The 26,736-nt window shown below is 39.3% G+C and overlaps 1 protein-coding gene across 2 annotated transcripts in view; it reads left to right on the top strand.

The window, feature by feature from the left end:
* cpt1ab (carnitine palmitoyltransferase 1Ab (liver)) overlaps nucleotides 1–26,736 on the top strand; it is a 41,422-nt gene that overhangs the window by 6,678 nt on the left and 8,008 nt on the right. Inside the window, exons 2-16 of one of the 2 annotated variants that reach the window (XM_061970013.1) lie at nucleotides 6,646–6,810; nucleotides 7,171–7,313; nucleotides 10,498–10,669; nucleotides 12,219–12,320; nucleotides 12,423–12,560; nucleotides 12,674–12,751; nucleotides 14,435–14,542; nucleotides 15,588–15,672; nucleotides 17,909–18,104; nucleotides 22,127–22,315; nucleotides 22,397–22,502; nucleotides 22,579–22,695; nucleotides 24,607–24,771; nucleotides 26,265–26,396; nucleotides 26,486–26,638. In XM_061970013.1, the coding sequence (XP_061825997.1) occupies nucleotides 6,670–6,810; nucleotides 7,171–7,313; nucleotides 10,498–10,669; nucleotides 12,219–12,320; nucleotides 12,423–12,560; nucleotides 12,674–12,751; nucleotides 14,435–14,542; nucleotides 15,588–15,672; nucleotides 17,909–18,104; nucleotides 22,127–22,315; nucleotides 22,397–22,502; nucleotides 22,579–22,695; nucleotides 24,607–24,771; nucleotides 26,265–26,396; nucleotides 26,486–26,638 (2,025 nt within the window). In that variant the 5' untranslated portion in view covers nucleotides 6,646–6,669. Of the gene's footprint in view, nucleotides 1–6,645; nucleotides 6,811–7,170; nucleotides 7,314–10,497; nucleotides 10,670–12,218; nucleotides 12,321–12,422; nucleotides 12,561–12,673; nucleotides 12,752–14,434; nucleotides 14,543–15,042; nucleotides 15,131–15,587; nucleotides 15,673–17,908; nucleotides 18,105–22,126; nucleotides 22,316–22,396; nucleotides 22,503–22,578; nucleotides 22,696–24,606; nucleotides 24,772–26,264; nucleotides 26,397–26,485; nucleotides 26,639–26,736 lie in introns of both variants that reach the window. The other variant, XM_061970011.1, reaches the window with a different exon arrangement.

Genomic DNA, 26,736 nt, shown 5'->3' with positions numbered 1-26,736 from the left:
GGGAACGCCTCGGGGTCCCACAGGAAGAGCTGGACGAAGTGGCTGGGGAGAGGGAAGTCTGGGCTTCCCTGCTTAAGCTGCTGCCCCCGCGACCCGACCTCGGATAAGCGGAGGAAGATGGATGGATGGATGGATGGATATATATATATATATATATATATATATATATACTGTATATATATATATATATACTGTGTATATATATATATATGTATAAATATATATATATATATACTGTATATATATATATATATATATATATATATATATACTGTATATCTATATATATATATATATACTACCGTTCAAAAGTTTGGGGTCACATTGAAATGTCCTTATTTTTTAAGGAAAAGCACTGTACTTTTCAATGAAGATAACTTTAAACTAGTCTTAACTTTAAAGCAATACACTCTATACATTGCTAATGTGGTAAATGACTATTCTAGCTGCAAATGTCTGGTTTTTGGTGCAATATCTACATAGGTGTATAGAGGCCCATTTCCAGCAACTATCACTCCAGTGTTCTAATGGTACAATGTGTTTGTTCATTGGCTCAGAAGGCTAATTGATGATTAGAAAACCCTTGTGCAATCTTGTTCACACATCTAAAAACAGTTTAGCTCGTTACAGAAGCTACAAAACTGACCTTCCTTTGAGCAGATTAAGTTTCTGGAGCATCACATTTGTGGGGTCAATTAAACGCTCCAAATGGCCAGAAAAAGAGAACTTTCATCTGAAACTTGACAGTCTATTCTTGTTCTTAGAAATGAAGGCTATTCCATGCGAGAAATTGCTAAGAAATTGAAGATTTCCTACAACGGTGTGTACTACTCCCTTCAGAGGACAGCACAAACAGGCTCTAACCAGAGTAGAAAAAGAAGTGGGAGGCCGCGTTGCACAACTGAGCAAGAAGATAAGTACATTAGAGTCTCTAGTTTGAGAAACAGACGCCTCACAGGTCCCCAACTGGCATCTTCATTAAATAGTACCCGCAAAACACCAGTGTCAACATCTACAGTGAAGAGGCGGCTGCGGGATTCTGGGCTTCATGGCAGAGTGGCAAAGAAAAAGTTATATCTGAGACTGGCCAATAAAAGAAAAAGATTAAGATGGGCAAAAGAACACAGACATTGGACAGAGGAAGACTGGAAAAAAGTGTTGTGGACGGATGAATCCAAGTTAGAGGTGTTTGGATCACAAAGAAGAACGTTTGTGAGACGCAGAACTGAAAAGATGCTGGAAGAATGCCTGACGCCATCTGTTAAGCATGGTGGAGGTAATGTGATGGTCTGGGGTTGCTTTGGTGCTGGTAAGGTGGGAGATTTGTACAGGGTAAAAGGGATTCTGAATAAGGAAGGCTATCACTCCATTTTGCAACGCCATGCCATACCCAGTGGACAGCACTTGATTGGAGCCAATTTCATCCTACAACAGGACAATGACCCAAACACACCTCCAAATTGTGCAAGAACTATTTAGAGAAGAAGCAGGCAGCTGGTATTCTATCGGTAATGGAGTGGCCAGCGCAGTCACCAGATCTGAACCCCATTGAGCTGTTGTGGGAGCAGCTTGATCGTATGGTAAGCAAGAAGTGCCCATCCAACCAATCCAACTTGTGGGAGCTGCTTCTAGAAGCGTGGGGTGCAATTTCTCCAGATTACCTCAACAAATTAACAGCTAGAATGCCAAAGGTCTGCAATGCTGTAATTACTGCAAATGGAGGATTCTTTGACGAAAGCAAAGTTTGATGTAAAAAAAATCTTATTTCAAATACAAATCATTATTTCTAACCTTGTCAATGTCTTGACTCTATTTTCTATTCATTTCACAACGTATGGTGGTGGTGAATAAGTGTGACTTTTAATGGTAAACACAAAATTGTTTGGGTGACCCCAAACTTTTGAACGGTAGTGTATATACAGTATATATATATATATATATATATATATATATATATAAAAATATGAATTTTAAAAGTATCTGCGTTTGTGTGGACATGGCCTAACACAGAAGAGAACTGAAAAGTATTGCTCTCATCACACTAGTAATGAGTTGATATCTGTACTGCCCTTGGTATCGGTGCTATTGTTACTTGGTATCGGTGCTATTGTTGCTTGGGTCCATCCTTGGTATCTGTGTTATTGTTACTTGGGTCCATCCCCCGCCGTCTTGTGCAGGGACCGTGCTCTTTTAGTGCACTAAAAATATACATGCATCCTGTCCTTCAGCCTGGACACTACCTATACTGAAAGAAACTGCAACAAAAAACAGTGCAATTAACAGTGCAATACATTTTCATAACATGGTCACTACTGCATAGTTTCTCTTGTTATATTCCTATTTTTACTGTTATATTTTTATTCTTATTGTTGCTTTTTATTTTTATTCATGTTATATTTTCTATTTTATTTTCATTTATACCCCCATTATTTACTTTTTACTCTTTAAATTCGATCTCAATTCTGTACACTGCTGCTGGAATTTAAATTTTCCTGAGGGAATTCTCCTGAAGAAATCAATAAAGTACTATCCATCTATTTATCTATCTATGTCAAAGCATGCATACCACAGTGGTATGCTATTATACAGTACTTGTAGTATTTGTGCATTAAACCTATCAATGTGATCAGTGGTGAAATGAACAAGACTTGAGTGCACCTGCAGATGGCCTTAAATGGGTCATATTAGGATTGTTTCCTACATTTACAAAACTTCATTGTGGTCTGCAATACATAACATGTAATGGTGGTTCTTTGGTCAAAATGTTGCATAGATTATATTTTACAGACCATCGTCAAGCTGCTTTCTGACTGTCTCTTTAGGATGCACTGTTTTGTTTCATGTGAATCCACTTTGACAGCGTCTTATCCACGTCAGCCTTGTTGTAGTTTTTAGCCTTTCCATATCGAGACTACTGACAGATATACGCAACTTGGTATTAGAAATGGCAACAGCGGAGGATGCATGTGTATGTACGAGCCAGTCTGTCCCACAACAATAGGATAGAGAAAAATAGGGAACCTATCGATTACAGTGTCGGACTCGCACACAGCTCTTCGGGTAAATGAATACCATATATAGAGATATCCGCTGACATTACCAAAATGAAAAATGTCACTGATGGGGCAAATTCCAAACGGCTCTTTGGAGGAAGTATGAAGAAAGGCTAGATTGTTTTATAAAAATCTCCTCAATGCCTCAATGGTTTGCTTTCAAATGTTTGGGGCTCATGTAGATCAAAACCCAAATACGCAAAACCGGTACCAAAAATAAGAAAAGTTGGTTTTGCATAATAAGACTCTTTAGACAAACAACAAATCTTTTTTGATTATGGTCTTTCACTAATTCTATTGCTTTCATAGGGATGATGAATGCATGTTTAATAGCGTATTTTTTATCGTGTTTTGTTTGTGTTGTGTTGTTTGCTTGGTACTCGTATTATCTTTTAACCTGCCCATTGTACAGCACTTTGGCTACCCCTGTGGTAAATTTTAAATGTGCTTTATAAATAAAGTTGATTTGATTTGATTTGGTTGGACTTTGAGGTTGTCTCAAAGGAGATGTACACATATTGACAGGTGTTTCTACTATTTTGGTCACCTTATTTAGTTTTTTCGAGCAATATAGACAATATACAATTATGTAAATTTGGCTGACAATCGGGATAAAGCATATGACGACACATTCTAGCAGTTTTATATTTATACATTTCATTTTTTTTAGGATGGATCAGGTCTAGTGTCTTGGTTCCATGAATGGAATTCTTCTGACAATACTCGACTGAGGAGCTTCATGGAGAAGATGACACACTTGTCTAACCAGTTTTTCAAAGAGAAACAGTTTGTTATAAAAACTAATCCCCCCCTTGTGCAGCTCGCTTCGGTCTCATCTTGCAAGAACCTGTACCAATAAGAACATCTGATATTTTGGTGATCAATGAGACTACCGCTTAAACTCTAGGGCTAAAAAATAAAAAAATTGTCACCTCGTTCCAGTTTTAAGATCATCATACAAACCAAACTCCAGGGTTAGTTAATCTATATCTTTACAACGATAAAGCAAGAAAGTGATGATTTGTGGTGCAAATAACTGTTTTTCCAGTCATCAGAACATTTCAACTGTATCAAAAACACTAAACATGTGTGAAGCTTTTTATTTGCATCTGTCATGTCTACTGTTACATGCTGTTTCTTTTTGTTTGAACAGTTTTGTTTGACACTACAGTTAAAAAAAAAAAAATTCAACAGTCACTGCAAATAGTTTTAGATGATTAACGAGGTAAGGCAAATGCTTGTAGAGGAAGGCTATTGTGGGCTGCAACAACTAATTGATTAAAATCGATTATAAAAATAGTTGCCGATTAAATTAGTCATCGATTCGTTGGATCTATGCTATGCGCATGCGAAGAGTTTTTATTTTTTTATTTTTTTATTAACATTTTTTTTTTTTTTTTTAATAAACCTTTATTTATAAACTGCAACATTTACAAACAGCTGAGAAACAATAATCAAAATAAGTATGATGCCAGTATGCTGTTTTTTTTTCCAATAAAATACTGGATAGGATAGAAATGTAGTTTGTTTCTTTTATCCGATTATTAATCGATTAATCGAAGTAATAATCGACAGATTAATCGATTATCAAATTAACCGTTAGTTGCAGCCCTAATATATATATATATCCATCCATCCATTCATCCATTTTCTACCGCTTGTCCCTTTTGGGGTTGCGGGAGGTGCTGGAGCCTATCTCAGCTGCATTCGGGCGGAAGGCGGGTACACCCTGGACAAGTCGCCACCTCATCGCAGGGCCAACACAGATAGAGAGACAATATTCACACTCACATTCACACACTAAGGCCAATTCTTAGTGTTGCCAATCAACCTATCCCCAGGTGCATGTCTTTGGCGGTGGGAGGAAGCCGAAGTACCCGGAGGGAACCATATCTATATATATATGAGAGAGAGAGACAAACTAAACATGTGAAAAAGAGATTAGAATTTTAAAGCTAGTGTATATCACTGGCTAAAAATAAAAAAGACCAAAAGAAACCAAAAAATATGCAAACACCACCATCCGCTAGCATGTGTTAGCAATTAGTGGTTTAAAACAGGGTATGTACAAAAGAACGAACGTACGTACGTTATTTTGTTTGTACGTTCTGTAGATCCACCTTTCATCTCCCTAATTTACTGAATGAACTTGTCTAATTTATACAACAGTAATTATTTATTATTTATTCAGTAAATATTTTCCTGCCAGTCATCTCTGTCAGAATAGATCGCTCAATGGTTATTATGCTTACTGGTGGAGCAAGGGATGTTGTTTCGAGCTCTGATTTGGGCATGTCTTATTATAAAATTTCCATTTATTGAAATGCAAATGTTGTCAGGTATCTTTGCTCTCCCTTCATTAAACATGACAAAGGTCAGTAAACAGCTGGATGAAGCTTTGACTTGTCTGTCTATTTTGTTCAGGGAACGTCTGACCAGTAGCGTCATTATGTTTTCAGTTACCGGTACTCTAATGTGGTTAATTTTGCACGAAATAACGCCAGGGGATTTCACTAAACATTGTTTTTATCTGTCTGTCTGATGCTGTGTGTTAGAGAAGGAGGGGGAGAGGAGGGGGTACGTCGGGGGCTTGAGAAACCCATCAAGCAGTTTGGCGAGGAATTATCACAACAACTAAAATATATGTCCCGTCAGATATTAAAAAACATATTTGGGGGGAATTGATTACAGAGAGATGTTTATATGACATCACATGGACAAAGATAAGATCTTCTGTAGGAAAGTTCTGTGGTCAGATGAAACAAAAATTGAGCTGTTTGGCCACAATACCCAGCAATATGTTTGGAGGTGAAAAGGTGAGGCCTTTAATCCCAGGAACACCAATCCTACCGTCAAGCGTGGTGGTAGTATTATGCTCTGGGTCTGTTTTGCTGCCAATGGAACTGGTGCTTTACAGAGAGTAAATGGGACAATGAAAAAGGAAGATTACCTCCAAATTCTTCAGGACAACCTAAAATCATCAGCCATGAGGACAGCGACCCCAAACACACGTCAAAAGTGGTAAAGGAATGGCTAAATCAGGCTAGACCTAAGGTTTTAGAATGGCCTTCCCAAAGCCCTTACTTAAACATGTGGATAATGTTGAAGAAACAAGTCCATGTCAGAAAACCACCAAATTTAGCTGAACTGCACCAATTTTGTCAAGAGGAGTGGTCAAATATCAACCAGAAGCTTGTGGATGGCTACAAAAAGCGCCTTATTGCAGTGAAACTTGCCAAGGGACAAATATTAACATTGCTGTATGTATACTTTTGACCCATCAGATTTGGTCACATTTTCAGTAGACCCATAATGAATTCATAAAAGAACCAAACTTCATAGATGTTTTTTATGACAAACAAGTATGTGCTCCAATCACTCTATCACAAAAAAATAAGAGTTGTAGAAATTATTGGAAATTCAAGACAGCCATGACATTATGTTCTTTACAAGTGTATGTAAACTTTTGACCACGACTGTATGTAGCAAGTTTTTGAAAAGTAGCAAATGTGGCGAGCTCTTGGTGAACGTTTCCTTGGATGGAGAATAGTTTTTAACAAATGCATTTTTGCCCCCTTGTGTTTTCTTCCAGTAACTTCGCACAGACGCAGCCACCATGGCGGAAGCTCACCAGGCGGTGGCCTTTCAGTTCACCGTCACTCCGGATGGCATCGACTTGCAGCTGTGCCACGAGGCTCTGCGCCAAATCTACCTCTCTGGTCTTCACTCGTGGAAGAAAAGATTCATTCGTTTCAAGGTGAGAGGTGTTCTGTTTGTATTGGAGGGGCAGTGTTGAAACTTCAACCCTGCTGAGTCCATCTCAGATGAGTGAAATCCTTTCATCGCCTATTATCATTAACTAAGACCGTTTCGTCTCTGGTCTTGGCAGATATTAGGTCAATAAAAAGCATCATAAAAGCTTTGTTGGAATGTGCCGAGGTACATTCTTATAGTTAACACGCTGATAATTGAACGTCACCTACTCACAAGGAACATGCATATAACGTTTCTCTTTGTTGATCCGATATATAAATCAATTTCATCAAAATTATTATTAACATTGTTTTCACAATTTTAAACCCTATTTTAACACGATTGTTGGTGTAACTTTCTACAGAATGGAGTTATGACTGGCGTGTACCCAGGAAGCCCTAGTGGCTTCATGGTTGTGGTCGTGTCTTACATGTCATACAATAAATACAACCAGTTGGATCCGTCTCTTGGTTTGATTTCCAAACTGGGACAACACATGCCTATAAGGTAAGCCACCTTACTGCCCAAACAGGAAAAGACTATGAGCGAATCTTGAGGGCAATTCACGCCTGGTATCGTGTCAAGAATGAGAACTCTTTCATGGATAATCATTACTTGCATGTTAACCCTGTCAAGATGATCAATGAGGGTCAAGATAAACAATGACTTATTAATCAGGTTATTTGGTGTGCTTGGTAGGGTTGCAAAATTCCGGGAATATTCAAAGTTGGAAACTTTCCATGGGAATTAACAGGAATATATGGGAATTAACGGGAAATTAATGGGAATAAACATTGAATGCAACATGCTAGATCTTGCAGCATTAGCTAAAACAACCTGATTTAATGCAAATTCAGTAGAATTTCAACCCTGCACACTGCATTCCTCCATCACATGTGCAGTGCATTCTTCCATCACATGCTACACACTACAGCAGGGCTATTGAGGCCACACTAGTATTTGAGCCCAAGGACTTCATCCAGTCAGGTAAGTTTTGATGATATTACTGGGGTAAATATATTTGATCTATATGGTATTTAAGTTTAATAGAGGTGTAATTGCTTGTTACTGTAGACTACTCCAGCAGACTTCCACTCAAGCTAGCTTGCTGTTTCTGTACTTGTTGAATGATTTTAGGGCCAATATCTCTAGCTAGCTAGGTTTATGTACCACTACAGTCTCATAATGAACCGAAAATATTTTTCTGTTAGCCGTGATGCTAATTTTCTCTATGTTAAATCCCATTCATTTATGCTAACAACGTTAGCGATCCGAAATTTACCTTTTTTGTGATCTGTAAAGTTCAACTAGCAAATACTAAATCAAAACGTGTAGTTTCCTCTGCCTTCTGTTCTGCTAGCCATTCTGTTGTCATACAAGAATGTATGACAACATTCTAGGTGTAGATGGGTTATAGTTTGATTTAGTACGCTGATTGAGTGTTCATTTATTCATCTAGCCTATTTCTATTCATTTGTCCATCAGTAAAATATTTTTAAAAACTACTCCAATTGTTTAGCTGACTATATCTGTGTGTGGCATTGCATTAGTATTTTACAAGAATAAATAAATACAAACAGAATAATGCCACGTACACCATCTGATGTGTGGAGACATTTCACCCCAACCAATGTAGGCGGAAAGGCTATGTACATTTGCAAATACTGTGCAAAGAGTTACGTCAAAAATGCCACAAAGATGCAGCAGCATATAGACAAGCGCCCAATAATATATAATTATTGTAATTCCAATCTATTCCCATTAATTCCCATGGACGGTGTCCAACTTTGACTAATCAAAAAAGGTCAGTACTTTCAAACTTCCCGAGCTTAACTTCCCGTGGTAAATTTCCAGAAAGTTTCCGGAAATTTACCGGAAACTTTCCACCCCTTTACAACCCTAGTGCTTGGTTAACAATGCATATAATAGTCATCAGTTGTAAAATGCTAAATGTAGGGATGTTTCGATCAGGATTTTATGGTGCTGATTCCGATACCGATCATCCATGAGTAAGATTGGCCAATACCAATATCGTTCACATGTATCAACTGTATGGTAAATGTTTCAATTCAAAACAGCGAAAACATTGACAAACATAAAAAAAATTATTTGGAGAAAATACAAATATTGACTCAATCTCTCTAATATCGATCATATACTGATACTCTCATTGGTCTTGACATCACCAATTTATGGATTGATCTGCCACCTTCTTACCTGTGTACTGGTTGCAACAATGCTGACACACCAACAGTTGTTGTTATTTTATCCTCCTCTAGACTCTTATTACCGGTAATATACTTTTTAATTTCCTGTTAATATCTGCTTACTTTCTGCTGTAACACGGTTCCATTCAGACTTTATTAATGTTTACTAGGCACTTATTTGTAGGTGTTGTTTAAAACTAGCTATTAGCATGCCTGCTTCAGGCTTGCCCTCAGTGTGTATCAATATTTAGCCTTGTCCTCCAGTGATTGATACTTGATAATTATACTTAAGATACTAGGAAATGCATTTTATTAGCCGTAATGAAGGTGATTATTATTACCTTGCGGACTGCGTATGGGGACACATCATTAGCTACTAGCCGCTTGTCAGCCGGGGGACTAAAAACAAATACAGTGTCAGCCAGAGGGGGTCAGCGTTTGTGACGCCATTAAAAGGCACTACTCTGCAAAGATAACCTCATATTTTAGAATGGGAAAATTGGCCCACACTGATTGGTTGCCGATTGATGGGCACATCCCTAGAAAAATGTGTTTTGTTACTGCATATCCACTCCATTTAGATAAACAATTATTGTGTGCAGACAAATGTATTTTTTTTTGTAAAAGGTAACGCTTACCTGCTGACAGTTTTGTCTTGACACTTCAGCCTTCATCGGAGCTGTAGGAGCTTCCTGGGGTGACGTGTCTAAAAGCAGCTGGCCGGTCCGAGGAACTTTATTTTTATCCAACAAAGGCTGAAGTGTCAGCCAAAATTGTCAGCAGGTAAAAGTCACCTCTCACTCAAAAAATATATTTTTGTCTGCAGATAAGAAGCCTTTTACCGGCATTTAAAGAGGACACGAATAACGTAATTACCGGTAATCAATATCCATTCTCTGACAGTGTATCTAACATGAAGAACTTTTGCCCAACAAAGCAATGCTGAGTTTGCCATGATTCAAAATGTGTCCCTTTACACACATACATTTGGTGTAATTGGCACCTGGTGTGACATACATGTAAGATAGCAACAATAATTTTTAACAAAACAGGATGGGAGAAGTGTATCTAAACTTTACATCCCTGTTCCAGCATTCCGCTATTGTAGTTCACATATATAGCCGTTGTCCCGGCTCCTTTACTCACCTGATACTACCCCCAATAAAAGTTGTCTTCCTCGGCTAGCGGCGGTCAGGCCTTTTGGGGCCCATTTGTGGTGTTGGATTTCAGTTCCGTGCGGTGGCTGTCTCCTTTTTCGCCCAGTGGCACAGGGGTTAGTGCTGGTGCCTCACAAAGTCCAGGGTGTAAATCCTTTTGATTTGGAATTATAGCTGACACAAGAAGGCTAAACAAGGTCAGATCAAAGATAACTCATTTAGTCCATTCTACAAAAACCCTATTATTTTATGTCAAAAGAAGATTTGAAATGAGATTTGCTGCTGTTTTAAGGTCTTGATTACCTTTTTGTCTTTCTTTTTCTGCAGCAAATATATGTGTACAAACAGTCAGCAGATTGTGGGCGGAGTGCTGGTGGGCACAGGTCTATGGGTGACCATAATCATGGTAATGAGGAATGTCCTCAAGTGCTTGTTGTCGTGGCATGGATGGATGTATGCAAGCCACGGCTCTGTATCATTTTCCACTCGACTGTGGATGGTGAGACACAAATAATGTCATTCATATTTAAGTCGCTAAAGAACGCATGCAGAGTTGAGCATTCTCGTGTGGTCCGTCTCTTTATACATTAAAAAGGCAATGTTGAACAGCTCACTCATAAAAAAGTTTATTCAGAACTAAATGCTATTAATTATTGTTTAAATTAATTTACTATTCTATTCTAGACTCCTGTAAGGCTTCCAGAGATTGTTTTGACATCCTTTTATAAGGGGAACTGCTATATATATTTTTTAAATGTTGCCTATCATTCACAATCCTTATAAAAGGTGGCTAGCAATGCAGCAGCTAATGGAAGCAATCAATTCTACCTCTAAATCACTTTAAAATGTGCTCAAAAACCGCCAACAATACTTAATTTACGTTCTGTAACCTGTATAATAACCGAACTGCACAACATTGTTATTGTAAGAGCGAACACTGAGGAATTCTTTTTACAGCGGAGTAACATATCGGCATGCGTCGGTATTTGCCGTAAAAGCTAGCTACGGCAAAAGATAAGCTAGCGTCCACGTCAGCACCCAAATCGCTTTTGAGTGAGTAATGCACAACACAATGCGATTGGACACCAATCTGTACTGACTGAAAAACATGAACAATCATATTGCAGTATCTGTAAAGTATGAGCCCACATTTAAAGTTTTGTTTTTACACAGCTAGCTCGACAGCGTATGTAGTTGTAATAACACGCATGACGTGTTGCGTGTATCATGATCAATATTAAAGTGACTCACTCGATGGACAGTTGTCTGTTCGGTCTAGCTGGCCGGGTACGTTTTTTCGGGTTTATTTTGGGCAAGCGCGGCATTTATGTTTGCATAGCTTGGCTCCAAGTTCCACAGTTACAGCGCCAAAGTCAGGCCGACCTCACTCTCTCTGCTTCCATTCGGTCCAGTGTTTCACCCTTCTTTTGTGCAGTGCATCCTCCGTATATTCAGCTTCTAAAAAAAAATAAAGTTGTGAATCCTCATTTGTCCGAAAAATAGTCATATTAGTTGTCTGTTAACCTTTTCTGCCATGATTAGAAAACACTTGTGTTTGTTTCCGGAAGTAAGAACAGACATTTGTTGCCGTAAGTCGGAAGTGTGCTACTATGGAAACGGAAATATATGCGGTGAGTAAATCTGTTCCAGCAATACTTAAAATGACTAAAATAGGGTAAATATTGTACATTATACATATTGTTATGAATGTGTCTGTTACTACGTTATATATATTCTTGCAGTGTGTATATAAAACGTTGGAGTGTTTTGAAGTTGTTTTAGAGGGCTTTGAAGGCTACAACGGTGACTCCCTTTAGCAGCATCTTCCAAGCATTTCTTTAAAATCCTAATTAAAAAAAATACAGTATGTGTTCTTGTCTCTCATAATGATTGTGAACGATAGGCAAAAAGAAGAAAAAAAAAAAAGTACAGTTCCTCTTTAAAAGGGAATATTTTGAGGTTTATGTTAAATATTACCAACACAAATTACTTCTATCAATGAACCCTTTCTTTCTTCCTCCCTTTTCTGTGCTGCTATGCTTCTCCAGTTGTTAGTAAAGGTGTTCTCTGGAAGGAAACCAATGCTCTATAGTTTCCAGAATTCTTTGCCTCGGCTGCCTGTTCCGTCTGTCCAGGATACCTGCATGAGGGTAGGTCTTGCCAATCCGAAGGGGGTTTGTTTACTTTCCACAATTCTATCCTAGCTGTGTGGATGTACTAATCGTGACAATTCAATGTTCCAATCCTAACAGTACCTGGAGTCAGTCCGGCCACTTATGGATGATGAAAAGTATGAGCGGATGAAGAGCTTGGCAAAGGACTTTGAGATGAATCTGGGGCCGAGACTGCAGTGGTACGTCAAACTGAAGTCGTGGTGGACCTCAAATTATGTGAGTCAGAAATAATTAGATTCTTCTTGTCTGTTGGAATGTTCTAAGGAGTAGTTTCTCTTGTAATATTACAGTGTGTTGTTCTCTTCTCTTACGTGTTTTTCACCGTACAGGTCAGTGACTGGTGGGAAGAGTATATTTACCTTAGAGGTCGAGGGCCCATCATGGTCAACAGCAACTACTATGCAATGGTAGGAAATGTCATCCGTTATTTACTTCTAATGATTAGTCAGGATTAAGAAGCTCGTTGTTGTGTTTGATAAACACATTTTGCAATTTTGATTGTACAAATTCTGTGAATACTGCTTTGCCACTGTCTGGATTGAACTAAATAAAAGTTTTTTCACCTAATTGGGAATTTGGAAGATTTGCTAAAGAGAGCTTCACACAATGGTTCCATTCTCACAGATATTTGGTGGGAAAAGACATTCAATGTTGCGTACGCGATATGCTAATGTTAGGAATGGGTACAAAATTTAGTTCCACAATGACACCATTATCGACGTAAGTAGTATTCACCAGAACAAATAAAGTATCTTTGCTATCTACAGTATGTGCATAAAGGCGATATGGTGCAGGAAACGTCTTGTAAATAATATAGGGTCCCTTACAGTCTTCAACTCCATTGCCGATTTTAACGCGTCAATAGCAGTTGCCAGGTCTAACACAGCGTGCATATTTTGGAGCAAAACACTTTTTCTTTATGCACCGATCAGTGATAGTTGCGAACCGAATTCTGAACATCAATATTAAATCACAATTTTGCCCATTCTTGGTTTTCTGTATTGCTGCTGGTTTTGCTGCAATAATTTTGTCAATTTGTTGTGGATTTTATTTCATATTGTGGAATGTATGACCTAGTTATTTTATGATTGTTTTTATTATAGTATTGGTATTACTTTTACAGTCGTCCCTTGCCATATCGGACTTCAAATATAGCGGTTTTGTGGATTTTTGAGGGATTAAATACTTTTTTTTTACCATAGTCAACATTTTTGCCTTATATTAAGCATTTGCAAGCAAACAATTGGCTAAATTAACTAAACATATCAATGTGCAGTAGTATTGGCAACCAGATGAGACCAAACTGATCACACTGTTCAGTCTTGTGGCCACTGATTGGCTCAGTCTCAGGCAACATTACTATATTGGATTAAAAAAGTGTAAAGTTGGCTAAAAGTAGTTATTCCGACTTATTATGTCTTCAGAGATCTCATATTGTTAAAACAAATCTGTTTTGAAGGTAGTAAACCGGTTAATTATGCTCTAGCTATGAAAGTATATTTATAATTAAGGATTCATACTTCGTGGAAACTCATTGTCCGGAACCAAATACCAGCCATAAACAAGGGATGCGTGTGGTGCAGAGGAGCAGACTGCAGACCACATCATAACATCCTGTCCCATATACCGCCATCCTAATGGGAATCGTGGTCTCGCAGCTGTGGACGAGAGCTTGGTCAGTTGGCTGTTAAACACTTGCCCAGCTGTATAGTGGTTACACCTCTAATCAATATCTTTATCCAAACGAATAAGAGGAAGAACAAGGGATTACTGTATAAAATATTAGTACACTATAAAACTTGCATGCCACAATATTCAGTCAAATCTAAAAGGCATTGTTTTCAAACATTTGTATGTTTTCCATATTTTAAGTACTGGTTCTGGCACCGTTTAGGCACTGGCACCATTTTTAAAAGTACCAATTTGCCATATGTATCTGTTAACTGCAAACTGTCCTGATGTGGCATTAGCTTATTGACACGCATCTGAAAGTGCATACACAAGTTTAATCAACAGTAAATTCATTAGGTTCCTTCTCTCTTCATATTGGAGTCTCATAACAAGCATACAACTCATATTTTCCTCCCCAGGATTTCCTGTATGTGTTCCCAACCTCCATTCAGGCTGCCAGAGCAGGTAATGCCATTCATGCAATCATGCTCTACAGAAGGAAGCTGGACCGAGCCCAGATCAAACCGGTGAGTCGGGATGGACTAGAATTCAATCTATAATTCTGTAACTTTTAATGTAGGCTACATTTGTTAATGTCCATGCACTTCTTTACTTGATCATTAATGACTCAATAGTCAAATCAATGTGATGTTTTGTAGTGCACAATCCTCAGCATCTTTCACTATTATCTTCTTGCTCGTTAATGACTTACACATGTTTGCACTGGCAACGTTTTCTGAATTCCGCCTGTTGCTTCAGAATGCGGTTGAAAGAGTGAATCGTCGAGACTGTTCCTTTTTTCTTTCTTCAACCCGCATGTTTGTTTAGTGCAAGTTTCTAGTATCCTCATCAAAACTTGTCATTTTTCCGACAGTAAGTTTTGTGAACCTCAATAGATTCCCACTGCCACTGACACATGTATGAATTTGTACAAATTCCCATGCATGGGCTTGCAATGTTACACACTCACATTCAGTTGTCTCTGTTTTGCTGTCTTGTCCTTTCGCTATGTCGGACGCTGCGTTAGATATACTTGCTGGCAAACAAGATCCCTCTGTGTTCGGCTCAGTGGGAGCGGATGTTTAACACTACCCGCGTCCCTGGTTTGGAGACAGGTAAGATGAGGGCACACCTCTGCCGTGTCCTCTGACCCCATACATACCCTTCCCTGGTATCCATGCCATCACCATGGCGACAGCCATTGGAAACGCTGACTCCTTGACCCTTTCTCAGCATCAAAGCCCTAAAACAATCCAACCTCTGATTGATTGGCCGTCATAGATTAAGATCAGTGTAACAAAAATTGATCCCAATGTTTGTTAAAATGTGATATCTGGGCTTTGCTGCTGGCATTGAAAGGGTAGGCCGCTGGTTTCTGGACCCTGTTTAAATCCCCTCCACTGGCAGCCTTCCGAGGTTCTTCCCGCTGCTTTTTCAACCGATCCGTATCATTTTCCCTCCATCTCATCCATGCTTCTGTCCCTGTAGGTGTGTGTGTCTGCTGCCTGATTTGGATTATGGTGATTTAGAATGTCATCTCTATTTGTTTGACTCTCCCCTCTTGCTTTTCAGCTCATGCTCCTAAACACAATTCCCATGTGTTCCTCCCAATATGAGCGTATGTTCAACACCAGTCGTGTCCCAGGTGTAGACACAGGTAGAGTCTTGAACAGTGTTGTCTCCTCCACACTATCCCGACTGTACTTCTCCTTGGGACATTTTGTCTGGATTGGAAATAATCTGAGCCGTTAAATCGTAACACTCATGTGTACTGCGCTTTTGCACGTGTGGTGAATAATTTGCATGTGAGTGAAGTCCACAGTAGGTGCAGCTGTGAGACCTGCAGGACCAACAATGCTGGGGTGGTATGGCATTTACGATATGTAGTATACTGTAGTATTTGCTCAATTGCAAATCAGGAGTTGGAAATACATTCACAGTCACTTTATTAGCTGTACTTTGCCAGAAACATGCACAGGTGTTGTGCCTGCAGCACTGTTTTAGTTCTTTGTGGTATAGATTTAACAAGATATTTAAACACCATAATACAAATAATATCATAAATACGTTTTATGTTTAGTTTTAAGTCTGTGTGGTATAAAATGATTGATTCCAAATTCATATAATAACAAGTTGATTTAATGTGTTAAGAAAAAAATAAGCCTTAAAATATTGCAACTTTTGCCACACCTTTCTGAAGAAGATGCCACAAATTCTGGCATTTTAGGCAGCAACAGTCACAAAAAAGCATATGAGATCTGGAGAGACTAATTTGTACAGTGAAGTTGTTGAGCGTTGGTTTATAGTTCAACAACAAGTACTAAGGAGCCCAAACAGTGGCCCTCTCTAACTTGATTGTCTCGTTTTGGTGGTTTCCTGTTGGTAACCGACAAGTAACGTCGACTGTTACCAAGTGTGTTCTTTTTCCATTGCAGCTCATCTTCAACTTGCAATGTGTGTTCAGAGATGCACTTTTGTGCAGCTGCAGTTGAAACAATTGGTTGTTGAGTTCCTGTCGAGATATTTTTGCCTTTCACTCCTATAAAATAACTGTTGCTTATCGGATATTTTCAGACAATTCCGGAGTTGGTTGAATAGTTTTGTAGGACCATTTCTCAAATATACCTTTTGTTCCATTCTAATCCTCATTAGATGGACTCAGTAGATATTTGCATAACAAGGAATTAAATAAGTGTATCTAATAAAGTGGCTGGCAAGTGTATTTTGCAATCTTAATAATTTGCACCCCAAAACCTGAGGTATCAAAACAAAAACAAAAAAACTAATCTCGGGGCAAAGTTTGACGTCTGAGAGGGAACAAATGAGATGATATACTATGTTAGGTTATTATGTAATCATAGAAGTACTAACATTCAACATGAACCTCTAATGTATGTTCTAATATTTAGTCTGTCTCTAGTAAACTAGAAAGAGTTCACTTGAGACTTGTTTCCTTGGCGCTCAAAACCAGAAAATGCAATTATGGTGGCTAAAGTTTAGTCCAAGGCCATCCAATAGACTGACATTGTCCCGTAGATATGAATCCCCCTCTGTAAGTACAATAAAAACCCCATTGTGGTTCGCTCCATCAACACATTTCTATTGCTGGAGGTGTGTAAGCAGAGCAGGCTAAGTATAATCTGCATGTACATTGCTTTCTGTTTGGGGGTAATTCCAAGTCTAAGCATTGTCTGGGTTTGTCTCTGTCAAAAAGAACAAGGCTTGTTGGAGCACTGCGAGCATCACCAAGACAATAATCATTTTTCGTTTGCCTTGACCTGACCAAAATGTGTGTTTGTCTTGATTATGCAGAGTGCCGTTCCAACGAGCTTTGCATCAAACAATCTTTCATTTTCCATCCGCCTTCCTGCATGCTCAAGCGGCCTTTTCAGTCAGATAGTCCCTTCCATCACATATTGGATCGCCTTCAATGTCTCCTCTCCCTCATCATTTCCCATGTGGAGCATTAACATTGATAGAGCTCAATTTAAAGATGTATTGTCATGTGTACACTAAGGAAACCATGAAATGATTCCTTTGCTGTCCACAGTGAATATCAAATAACTAAGTAACATAAGAAATAACATAAGATGTAAAACTAGATTATGTACCGGTACAGTAAGAGAAGGCAGTAAACATTACATTCAATTAGGAATGTAAAGTATTCTCACTGCCTTTAATTTTTCTCCGACATTGCAGCCATACATATAGTACAATAATCAACATTATTTTGTTCTTGCTCAAAAATCTATTCTAATTAGTATAGATTTTTGAGAAAAAGTAGAACTGCAACCATATGTGGAAAAACAAGCCGGTCTAAATGTTGTATTTGTTGTGAATCTGTACATAATTCTTTGACCTTCTGCACCTTAACGTTGGTCCCTCTCCTCTAGACATCCTTCAGCACATGAATGACAGCAAACACATAGCAGTGTACCACAAGGGCCGCTTCTTCAAGGTGTGGATGTTTTACGACGGGCGGCTGCTTTTGCCGCGAGAGATCGAGCAGCAGATGGAGAGAATCTTGGCTGACAAGTCTGAGCCCATGCCTGGAGAGGAGAAGCTTGCTGCCCTAACTGCAGGAGAGAGGTGTGTGCATGGCCGCGTCACTCACACTATTTAAGAGTGCCATTGACTTGCGGAGGAAAGTGCATGTAGTACTACATACAACTGGGCACATTTAGCAAGTTTGAGAAGTACCGTATTTTCCGGGCTATAGAGTGCACCGGTATTTAGGCCGCACCCACCAAATCTGAAAAAAACCCCAATGTTTACATATATTAGCCGCACTGGACTACAAGCTGCAGATGTATATCGGTACGAAAGACTATGTAAATGTTTATTTACATACCTTCGTTGTTTCCAAACAGTGCCTGTAACACAGCTGTAAAATGGCTGATCAAACAAACAGAAGTCATCATCATGGACCCATTAGCTGCGGGAGCTGGCTCTCCAATCAGCTAAACAGACTCAATAACTCCACGGTGATGTTTTTTGTGAATTTACGAAACTTAAACAATACAAATAGAATGCCATTGTAAGTTAATATTACTAAAACAAACAGCCGTTAACGTGTTAACATATTCGCTAATGCTAATGACGCTTGTTTGATTACGTTACGATAATATATACAAATATGCATGAAAACACTCCTATAGATATCACGCATGGGACGGTTCAGTAAGTATGAGTTATTTTAGTTATATTGTAAAGCTTACAAACTTTGCTTGGAGTGATGTATGAAATATCCTTTCGAGTAGAACACTATGGAGGGTTATACTTCCGGTTCAAGGCACAAAGCAGGAATCCGCAGCACCTGCAGTGAGTGAACTCGTTCAAAAGTTGTCGCCACAGCACAAACAACACACCTTTTCAGTGTCTGTCGTTGTAACATGAAAACTATCTGTTGAATACAAAACGTTACGGCCGTTAGCGATAACAATCCATAAATTAACCGCACCATTTTATAAGCCGCAGGAAAGATACAGTAACCACTTACGATTGTGATATGGTTAGATAAAACCGCAATTTAGCTCTTTGACATCAACTCAACTCACTGTGTTTGCATGCTGAACATACTAGAACACCTTTCCTATTGTCAAACATGGAGGTGAAAATGTTCTGCCTCTGGGCTGTTTTTCTGATAAAGGTACAGAAAGACTTCACTTGAATGTACCCTATCCTAAAATCTTGACTAAAAATCTCTGGAAAATAAGTCATGAATAGATCCTCTAGCATAAAAAAAATTAAACCACACAAGTAACTCAAGAAGAAGCACATTAATTGCGTACCATTGCTGGCCCCAATTAACACCTAAAGCACAATGCTTGTGTAAGCGCACTGAATTGCTTCACCTCTTTTGGCACGATTAGAAGAGGTGATCTTGTAATTCCCTGAGTTATAAAATGACTGCAATTCAATTAATGATAACCGACACAATTTACATTACACTGGGATCTTGATGTACAAACTTATTTTGTTCTTGAACAGGGTTCGTAAACAAAAAAAGTTTCTATATTAAAGGGGCCCTATTATGTAAAAAACTACTTTTCTTACCTTTTTGTACATGTCACGTGTTTGGGATCTGCATAAATCCCGAAAATTTGAAATCAAAATTGTGGAGGCATTGCAGAGATGTTTATAAAACAATCTTGACTTCCTTTCTACATCTAACCAAACGAGCTGTTTGGAATTTGCTTCTTTTGTGACGTTTTTACGGTGTGTCATGTTAGCGGATTATCCATGTCTGCTAGAAATGTACCCAGAGTGCTTCGCACACGTCTGCCATGATAGTCCGCGCTGCTGTCAATAAGCTCCTTTTTTCGCTATTCTCTTTTTGTGGGGCAGACTGGCTCGTACATGCACATGCATCCTCTGCTGTCACCATTTTTAATACAAATAAACGTATAGTTTTAATTTATATCTGTCAGTAGACTCCATATGGAAGTGCCAAACACTGCAACAAAATGGGTGGGGTGAATACGCAGTCAAAGTGGAGGCACGGAAATAAGAAAAACAGTGCATCCTAAAGAGACGGTCAGAAAGCGGCTTGAAGATGGTGTGCAAAACATAATCTGCAAATTTTTGACCAAAGAAAGACCATTACATGTTATGTAGAACACAAGGGAAAAAATTACAATATGACCCCTTTTAAAACAAAATTTTTTTAAAGAAACAATGTAAACATGAAAAATGGGTTGCAGCCTTGACAAAAGTCCATATTTTAGTAAAAGTTTGTACGCTTTGAACACAATATAAAGCACTGTACAGTCCATCCATCCATCCATTTTCTTATACAGATTGTCGCTATTGTATGTCAAATAAACATTGTACAAGTTTGTACAATGAGGAGTTTGTAAATCGAGGTCCCAATGTATAAGTAATATACAGACTTGATCCACAAGTCAAACACACAACACATTGCTCACCAGCGACGACATTTGTGTGTGTGATAATTACGCTTGCTGGTATTTTTGAAATGACTGACAGCGGCAACTTTGCACAAAATATACAATCGGAACACCTCCCAATAATACTGGACATATTCCACAAGGTCACAGTAATTACAGTAGTACAGAAGAATACAATGTTGTTATTTAATGCATGGGAGCGCCCCTCTTGCGAGTAATTGACAGCGGCAGCTTTGTACAAAATAATAAGTAATCAAAATTGACTCCTAAGAAGTCATCCATCCATCCATGTTCTACCGTTTGCACCTTTTGGGGCTGTGAGGGTGCTGGAGCCTATCACAGCTGCACTTGGGCGGAAGGCGGGGTGCATCCTGGACAAGTCGCCACCGCATCGCAGGGCCAACACAGATAGACAACATTCACACTCACATTCACACACGAGGGCCAATTTAGTGTTGCCAATCAGCCTATCCCCAGGTGCGTGTTTTTCAATTGCACCAAGAACTTTTGTGTTTGTGTTTAATGTGAACAAATGCGTCCTTAAGGGGACTTGCATGTGCACCTAGTAATCTAACAAAATCGAAGAACCAAAGCAACCAACCACCGCAGCAACGGCCGGAAAAACTGCCAATATAGAAGATGACATACAAGAGAGGGAATGATGTCGACTTTGGGACTATTTTGGGGGAAAAAATCCCAAACTGATGAAAAACAGATTGTGGGGAAAAAGTCATGCAGACAGTATAAACACAGGCTTTAATATCTACTCTGCAAGCTAAAAGGTGAGTACATTCTAAATTAAATAGCCTGAATGATGTTTTGGCCTCTTGACTACTTTCTGTACCCCCTCACAATTCACACAGAAATGACTCGGGAGGCGTTGGCGTTCCCCACAGACATGAAGAGTTTGGGTCGTACACATTGATCACATTTGACATTTACAGTTGTCTCCCCTGACCCGCGTTGGAACCAATTGTTGGGCCAAATTCACTCCAAACACACCTCAGACCACAGGACAATCTTATAAGACATAACACAATCAGGCGTTTGCTGTCTTCGGTCAGAAGGGGGACAATCAGGACAAAAACAGCTTGATTGTTTTTATATGTGTACCCCGCTTTGGATTGGAGGTAGTCCTGTATGTTAAAGAAATGACAGTAATAAATCAAACAAGAAGTGATGGCACAAGAAATGGGGCGAGACAGACTTTTGAGGCGTCTGAAGAGGGACATGGACCCTAAGAACCTGTAGGGGCCTAGGCTGTAGACCAGAGTCACATTAAAAACTGTGGAAGGAGCTGAAATCTGAATTTGCCAAGTGACAGCCTTAAAATGTTCAGGATTTGCAAGGTGTTTGCCAAGGGGAGTGCACCAAAATTCCTACTGAAATGAGTGTAACCGCCAACGTAGGAGCTCTGTACTGGCAAGCACTAAATCACGTTTTGATTGAAGATCAATTATGAATTAGTAACTTTAATTTACATTCTTAACCTTCTTTTGCAATACCTTTAAACATTGTGGACTGTTCATATATTTGTAAAGAGGTAAACTTATACAAATTAGTAGTTGATTAAATATGTATTTCACCTACTATGTGATTGGATTTACTGTGCTTATGTGACCACATTTTCCTAGTTTAGTCATTAGTATTTTCCCCACCTTCAGTCATGAATTTAAATGTGTCAACATCCACTCTGTGCAGAACCCCGTGGGCACAGAGACGTGACGCCCACTTCAGCCGCGGCAAGAACAAGCAGTCCCTGGATGCCATCGAGAAGGCTGCCTTCTTTGTGACTCTCGATGACACAGAGCAACGTTTCGACCAAAGCAACCCAGTGAAGTCTCTGGATAGTTACGCCAAGTCCCTGCTCCATGGAAAGTGCTACGACAGGTTGGGGGCAAAAAAAGATTGTATATGCTGCACAAGACAGTTCAATACACTTAAGGTGTTTTGTCCTTTTTACTCACTCAGGTGGTTTGATAAATCCTTTAATCTGATAGTTTTTAAGAATGGCACCATGGGTCTGAATGCAGAGCACTCTTGGGCCGATGCTCCGATCATTGGTCATCTGTGGGAGGTGTGTCATCGTGGTTTAACATCCGTGGTGTCTTTAATGCGTGTTCTTTAATGAGCTGTTCAAACTTGTTTTGTAGCACGTGCTTTCAATGGATCCCTTTAAGCTGGGATATACTGATCAAGGGCACTGCTGCGGTGAGCCCCACCCCAACCTGCCTTCACCCCTGAGGCTGCAGTGGGACATTCCTTCTGAGGTTAGTACAAGTGCCGACTTTGCTTCCCTCTGCTGGTTACTTGACCTACCTGCACCAGTTTTAACTATCTTCCTTCTTTTGTCTTCTTTGATTTGTAAATGTTGTTTCAGTGTTGGATACTCGTGTTAAACAATGATCAAGCGTCAAATCATAAGGTTCATGCTTTTTGACGTGAGCTTGTACGCAGTTTTGAATCCCCCTTCTTGGGGTGTTACAGTCTGGCTACGTTGTGGTGTCAGAGCGAGGTCGACATACTTATTTAGACTTTTCTGGACAAAGGTCCCCTTCACAAGATTAGGTGAAAAAAATAATTTATTCTAACTTTTCTTGTGTTTCTTTAAGCTCAGCTGGTGTCAAACAGAGCTCCTCCTCACCTCACTGAGAGCTTTACTTAAAGGGGAACTGCACTTTTTTTTTTAAATTTGCCTATTGTTCACAATCATTATGAAAGGCATGACTACGGATGGATTTTTAAAATTGCATTCTTACTTGTAAATTAACGTAAATAAAAGTGCGCTTACAGCGGGGCCAATGGTAGCTCCACTATTCCACCCATAAAATCCTAAATAGGGCCGATAATACTCCATTTACATTTTGTGACTTGAATATTAACCAAATATTAGTGATACTGTTATTATGGTAAATGGGTTGTACTTGTATAGCGCTTTTCTACCTTCAAGGTACTCAAAGCGCTTTGACACTATTTCACCATTCACCCATTCATACACATATTCACACACTGATGGCGGGAGCTGCCATGCAAGGCCCTAACCACGACCCATCAGGAGCAAGGGTGAAGTGTCTTGCTCAAGGACACAATGGACGTGACGAGGTTGATAGAAGGTGGGAATTGAACCAGGAACCCTCAGGTTGCTGGCACGGCCACTCTCCCAACTGCGCCACGCCGTCCCCATTATAAGCTCTAACACAGACCAACTATAGTGGCACCAAGATGTTTACATCATCGAGTGGTCTGCTGCTTTCTCGCTTGCTTCCTTGCTCCCTGGAAGTTTACTGTAGATCATTAATCATGCATCTCACCTGGAAAGAATAAGTCTGAGGAGGTATTCCGACAAGTTGGTACACTTTGACCGCCATTTAAGACCCGGAAATGGCCAGTATAACACGAAAAGACGCTTATTGCCGCCACCAACCCCGTTTTTTTTGTGAGGATTATGAGTCATTCTTCACCTAAATTGGAATATATGAACATCCTAGCAGTTGGCATCCTAATGACAGCAGACCTTATACAGTAGGTAATGTAAGTAATGGATGTCACTAAGTCTGCAGTGATGAAGAAAAGAAAGCAAACGTTATGCGTTTTTTTAATGAATGTGCTGCTAAACTTAAAATGATCAAAATATGTCCATTATAAATGTACCCATTACTACATTACATATATACTTACATCACGTATAAAAAACCTTAATGGAGGTGTTTGGATGTTTTTTTTAAGAGCTTTACAAGCGGAATTGCACGGCTTCAATAGGCTCCATTGAAAGCAGACTTTTGATCACATGTATTTATTATTTAGAATGCAAGACAAATAAAAAATAACATCCATCTTCATGTCTCGTAATGATTGTGAACGATAGGCAAAATTCCAAAAAATGCAGTTCCCCTTTAATGTCCAAATAAGTACATCTATGTCACTGTAATGTCACAATATAGCCAGAGTGAGAAACACATCCAAAACTATCACCCTAAAATGCATGAACTGTATGATTTGACATTTTGGCCTTGTTTAGCACAAGTATCTACAATTGTAACCACATTTTAAGTTAAAGGTCCCCTTTAACAATTAAAAGACTCAGTCAGATTTAAAAAAAAAAAAATCAATCTTATGCTATTTAAAAAAGTATTCAAAATATGTTTATGAGCCAAACCTCATATCTTTGCATTTGTTTTTAGTGCCAAGAGGCCATCGAGAACTCGCTGACAGTTGCCACGACACTGGCTAATGATGTGGACAGCCACATTTTCCCTTTCAATGACTTTGGGAAGGGTCTCATCAAGAAGTGCCGCACCAGTCCTGATGCATTTATCCAGATTGCCCTGCAGTTGGCTCATTACAGGGTTAGTACTCTCACTGCTCAATTGCATGAATTGAATCTATGGATTTATGGTAGTCCATCAAAAATGATCCTTTATAGGGCCTATTTGGTCTGGAAAGAAGAAAATGTATACTATTATTAATTCAGTTCACTATTATGAGGCAAAAAGTGTATATTGTGAAAATATCAACTCTAGTGCCAGTGTCCTCTGCAGTGGACATCTGTTTTTGGTCTGTAATTGTATCTGTCAGTGTTGCACATTTCTGAAAATAAAGTAGGAATGCACCATGTATTTTTTTCAAGTCGCTACTGAAACCGATAACTTTGCTTTGTATGTGTTTTACAGCCTTTCAAAACTGTTCTTGTAGCTGATGAGGATTCGATGTGTTGAAGCTCCAAGTTTTGTTTCTCTTTGCGTAACATTTGGTGTAAATGGCACGTACCACGCCACAGACGCCATGTTTGTTTTCAATGCGCTCAGGGGAAGTTTACAACAGGCTTGCAGCATGGCATGAAGGGGAAAATGAGCGCTTGATTTGCTCACCATCAGTACAGATAATCTCATTTCATTTGAGCTTTATTTGTATCATTTATCAGAGGTCTTTTTTTTAATGGTATGGGATTTATCGATGTAACGTCATAATGTAGCCCTGATATACAAAACACAAATGTCCACTGCAGAGGACGTTGCCGCTCACGAGATGATAAAGTTATAATTTTAACTTGATTGTCAGACTTGTACAAGCAACTTCCACCAATTCTCTATGGAGACTACCTTTATTTATTATCAACTGTTAGATAGGTTGATTGGCAACACTAAATTGGCCCTAGTGTGTGAATGTGAGTGTGAATGTTGTCTGTCTATCTGTGTTGGCCTTGCGATGAGGTGGTGACTTGTCCAGAGTGTACACCGCCTTCCGCCCGATTGTAGCGGAGATAGGCTCCAGCGCCCCCCGCGACCCCTAAAGGAAAAGCGGTAGAAGATGAATGGGATGGACGTTAAAAACATGAGTCAATAAACTGAACTAAAGAGGCCATTTTGTTAATGGCTATCCAAGATTATTCCCCCCGAATATGTCCAAATGGTAATAAGAAAACTGCAGTATTTTTTAAACTTATGTTTAATGTAATTTCCTCTGCATTCCACATCTTAACACATGCAACAAACTGCTCGCTATTTACACTTTATTCTTGCAAAGTGACTATTACTATTTTTGTCATACATTATTTCCGTGCATCCTGTTTTTTTTTCTTTACAGTCTGTTATGCTCTGTAATGTCACTGATACAATATGATAATTATAAAGTACCTAAAAATTCCAGCAGAGGGCAGTCCCAACACGCCAATGTCAGTGAATGATTTTTTGGGGAAAACTCTGGCCAGTTGAGATTGGAGATCATTTACATTTAGTAAATGCGTTATAGTGAGAATTAGTTTTTTTTAACTGTGAAGATATTTAGCATAGAATCTCTGAAGTATTTAGTGTTGAGGTTGACTAATCCTGTCCCCAAACAGGACAAAGCAAAGTTCTGCCTGACCTACGAAGCCTCCATGACCCGTTTGTTCCGTGAGGGCCGAACCGAAACGGTCCGCTCTTGCACCTTGGAGACGTGCGCCTTTGTTCATTCCATGATCAGAAATGAGACCGTAAGAAACATTTGTTAGATGCTCACCATTATCGTTTAGGATTAGCTTCTGCAGACCACCGCCTCTTTCTTCTTCTGTTGTCCTGCCAGAGAGAAGAACGTCTAAACTTGCTGAAACTTGCAGCAGAGAAGCACCAAAGCATGTACCGCCTGGCTATGACGGGCAAGGGAATCGATCGCCACCTCTTCTGTCTTTACGTGGTTTCCAAGTACCTGGGAGAAGACTCGGCTTTCCTTAAGGAGGTACTGTAGGAGCTGCTGTTTGTTTGTAATAAAAGCCACTGTTGTAGCGCTTTAATTAGTCCCAGCTGCAATAACACTACCCTGCTCTTTTTGATTAC

This window comes from Nerophis lumbriciformis, linkage group LG10, assembly GCF_033978685.3.
Source record: "Nerophis lumbriciformis linkage group LG10, RoL_Nlum_v2.1, whole genome shotgun sequence".
NCBI classification, from domain to species: domain Eukaryota; kingdom Metazoa; phylum Chordata; class Actinopteri; order Syngnathiformes; family Syngnathidae; genus Nerophis; species Nerophis lumbriciformis.
The sequence above is the reverse complement of the archived record's forward strand: the minus strand, read 5'-3'. Positions and strand labels throughout refer to the sequence as shown.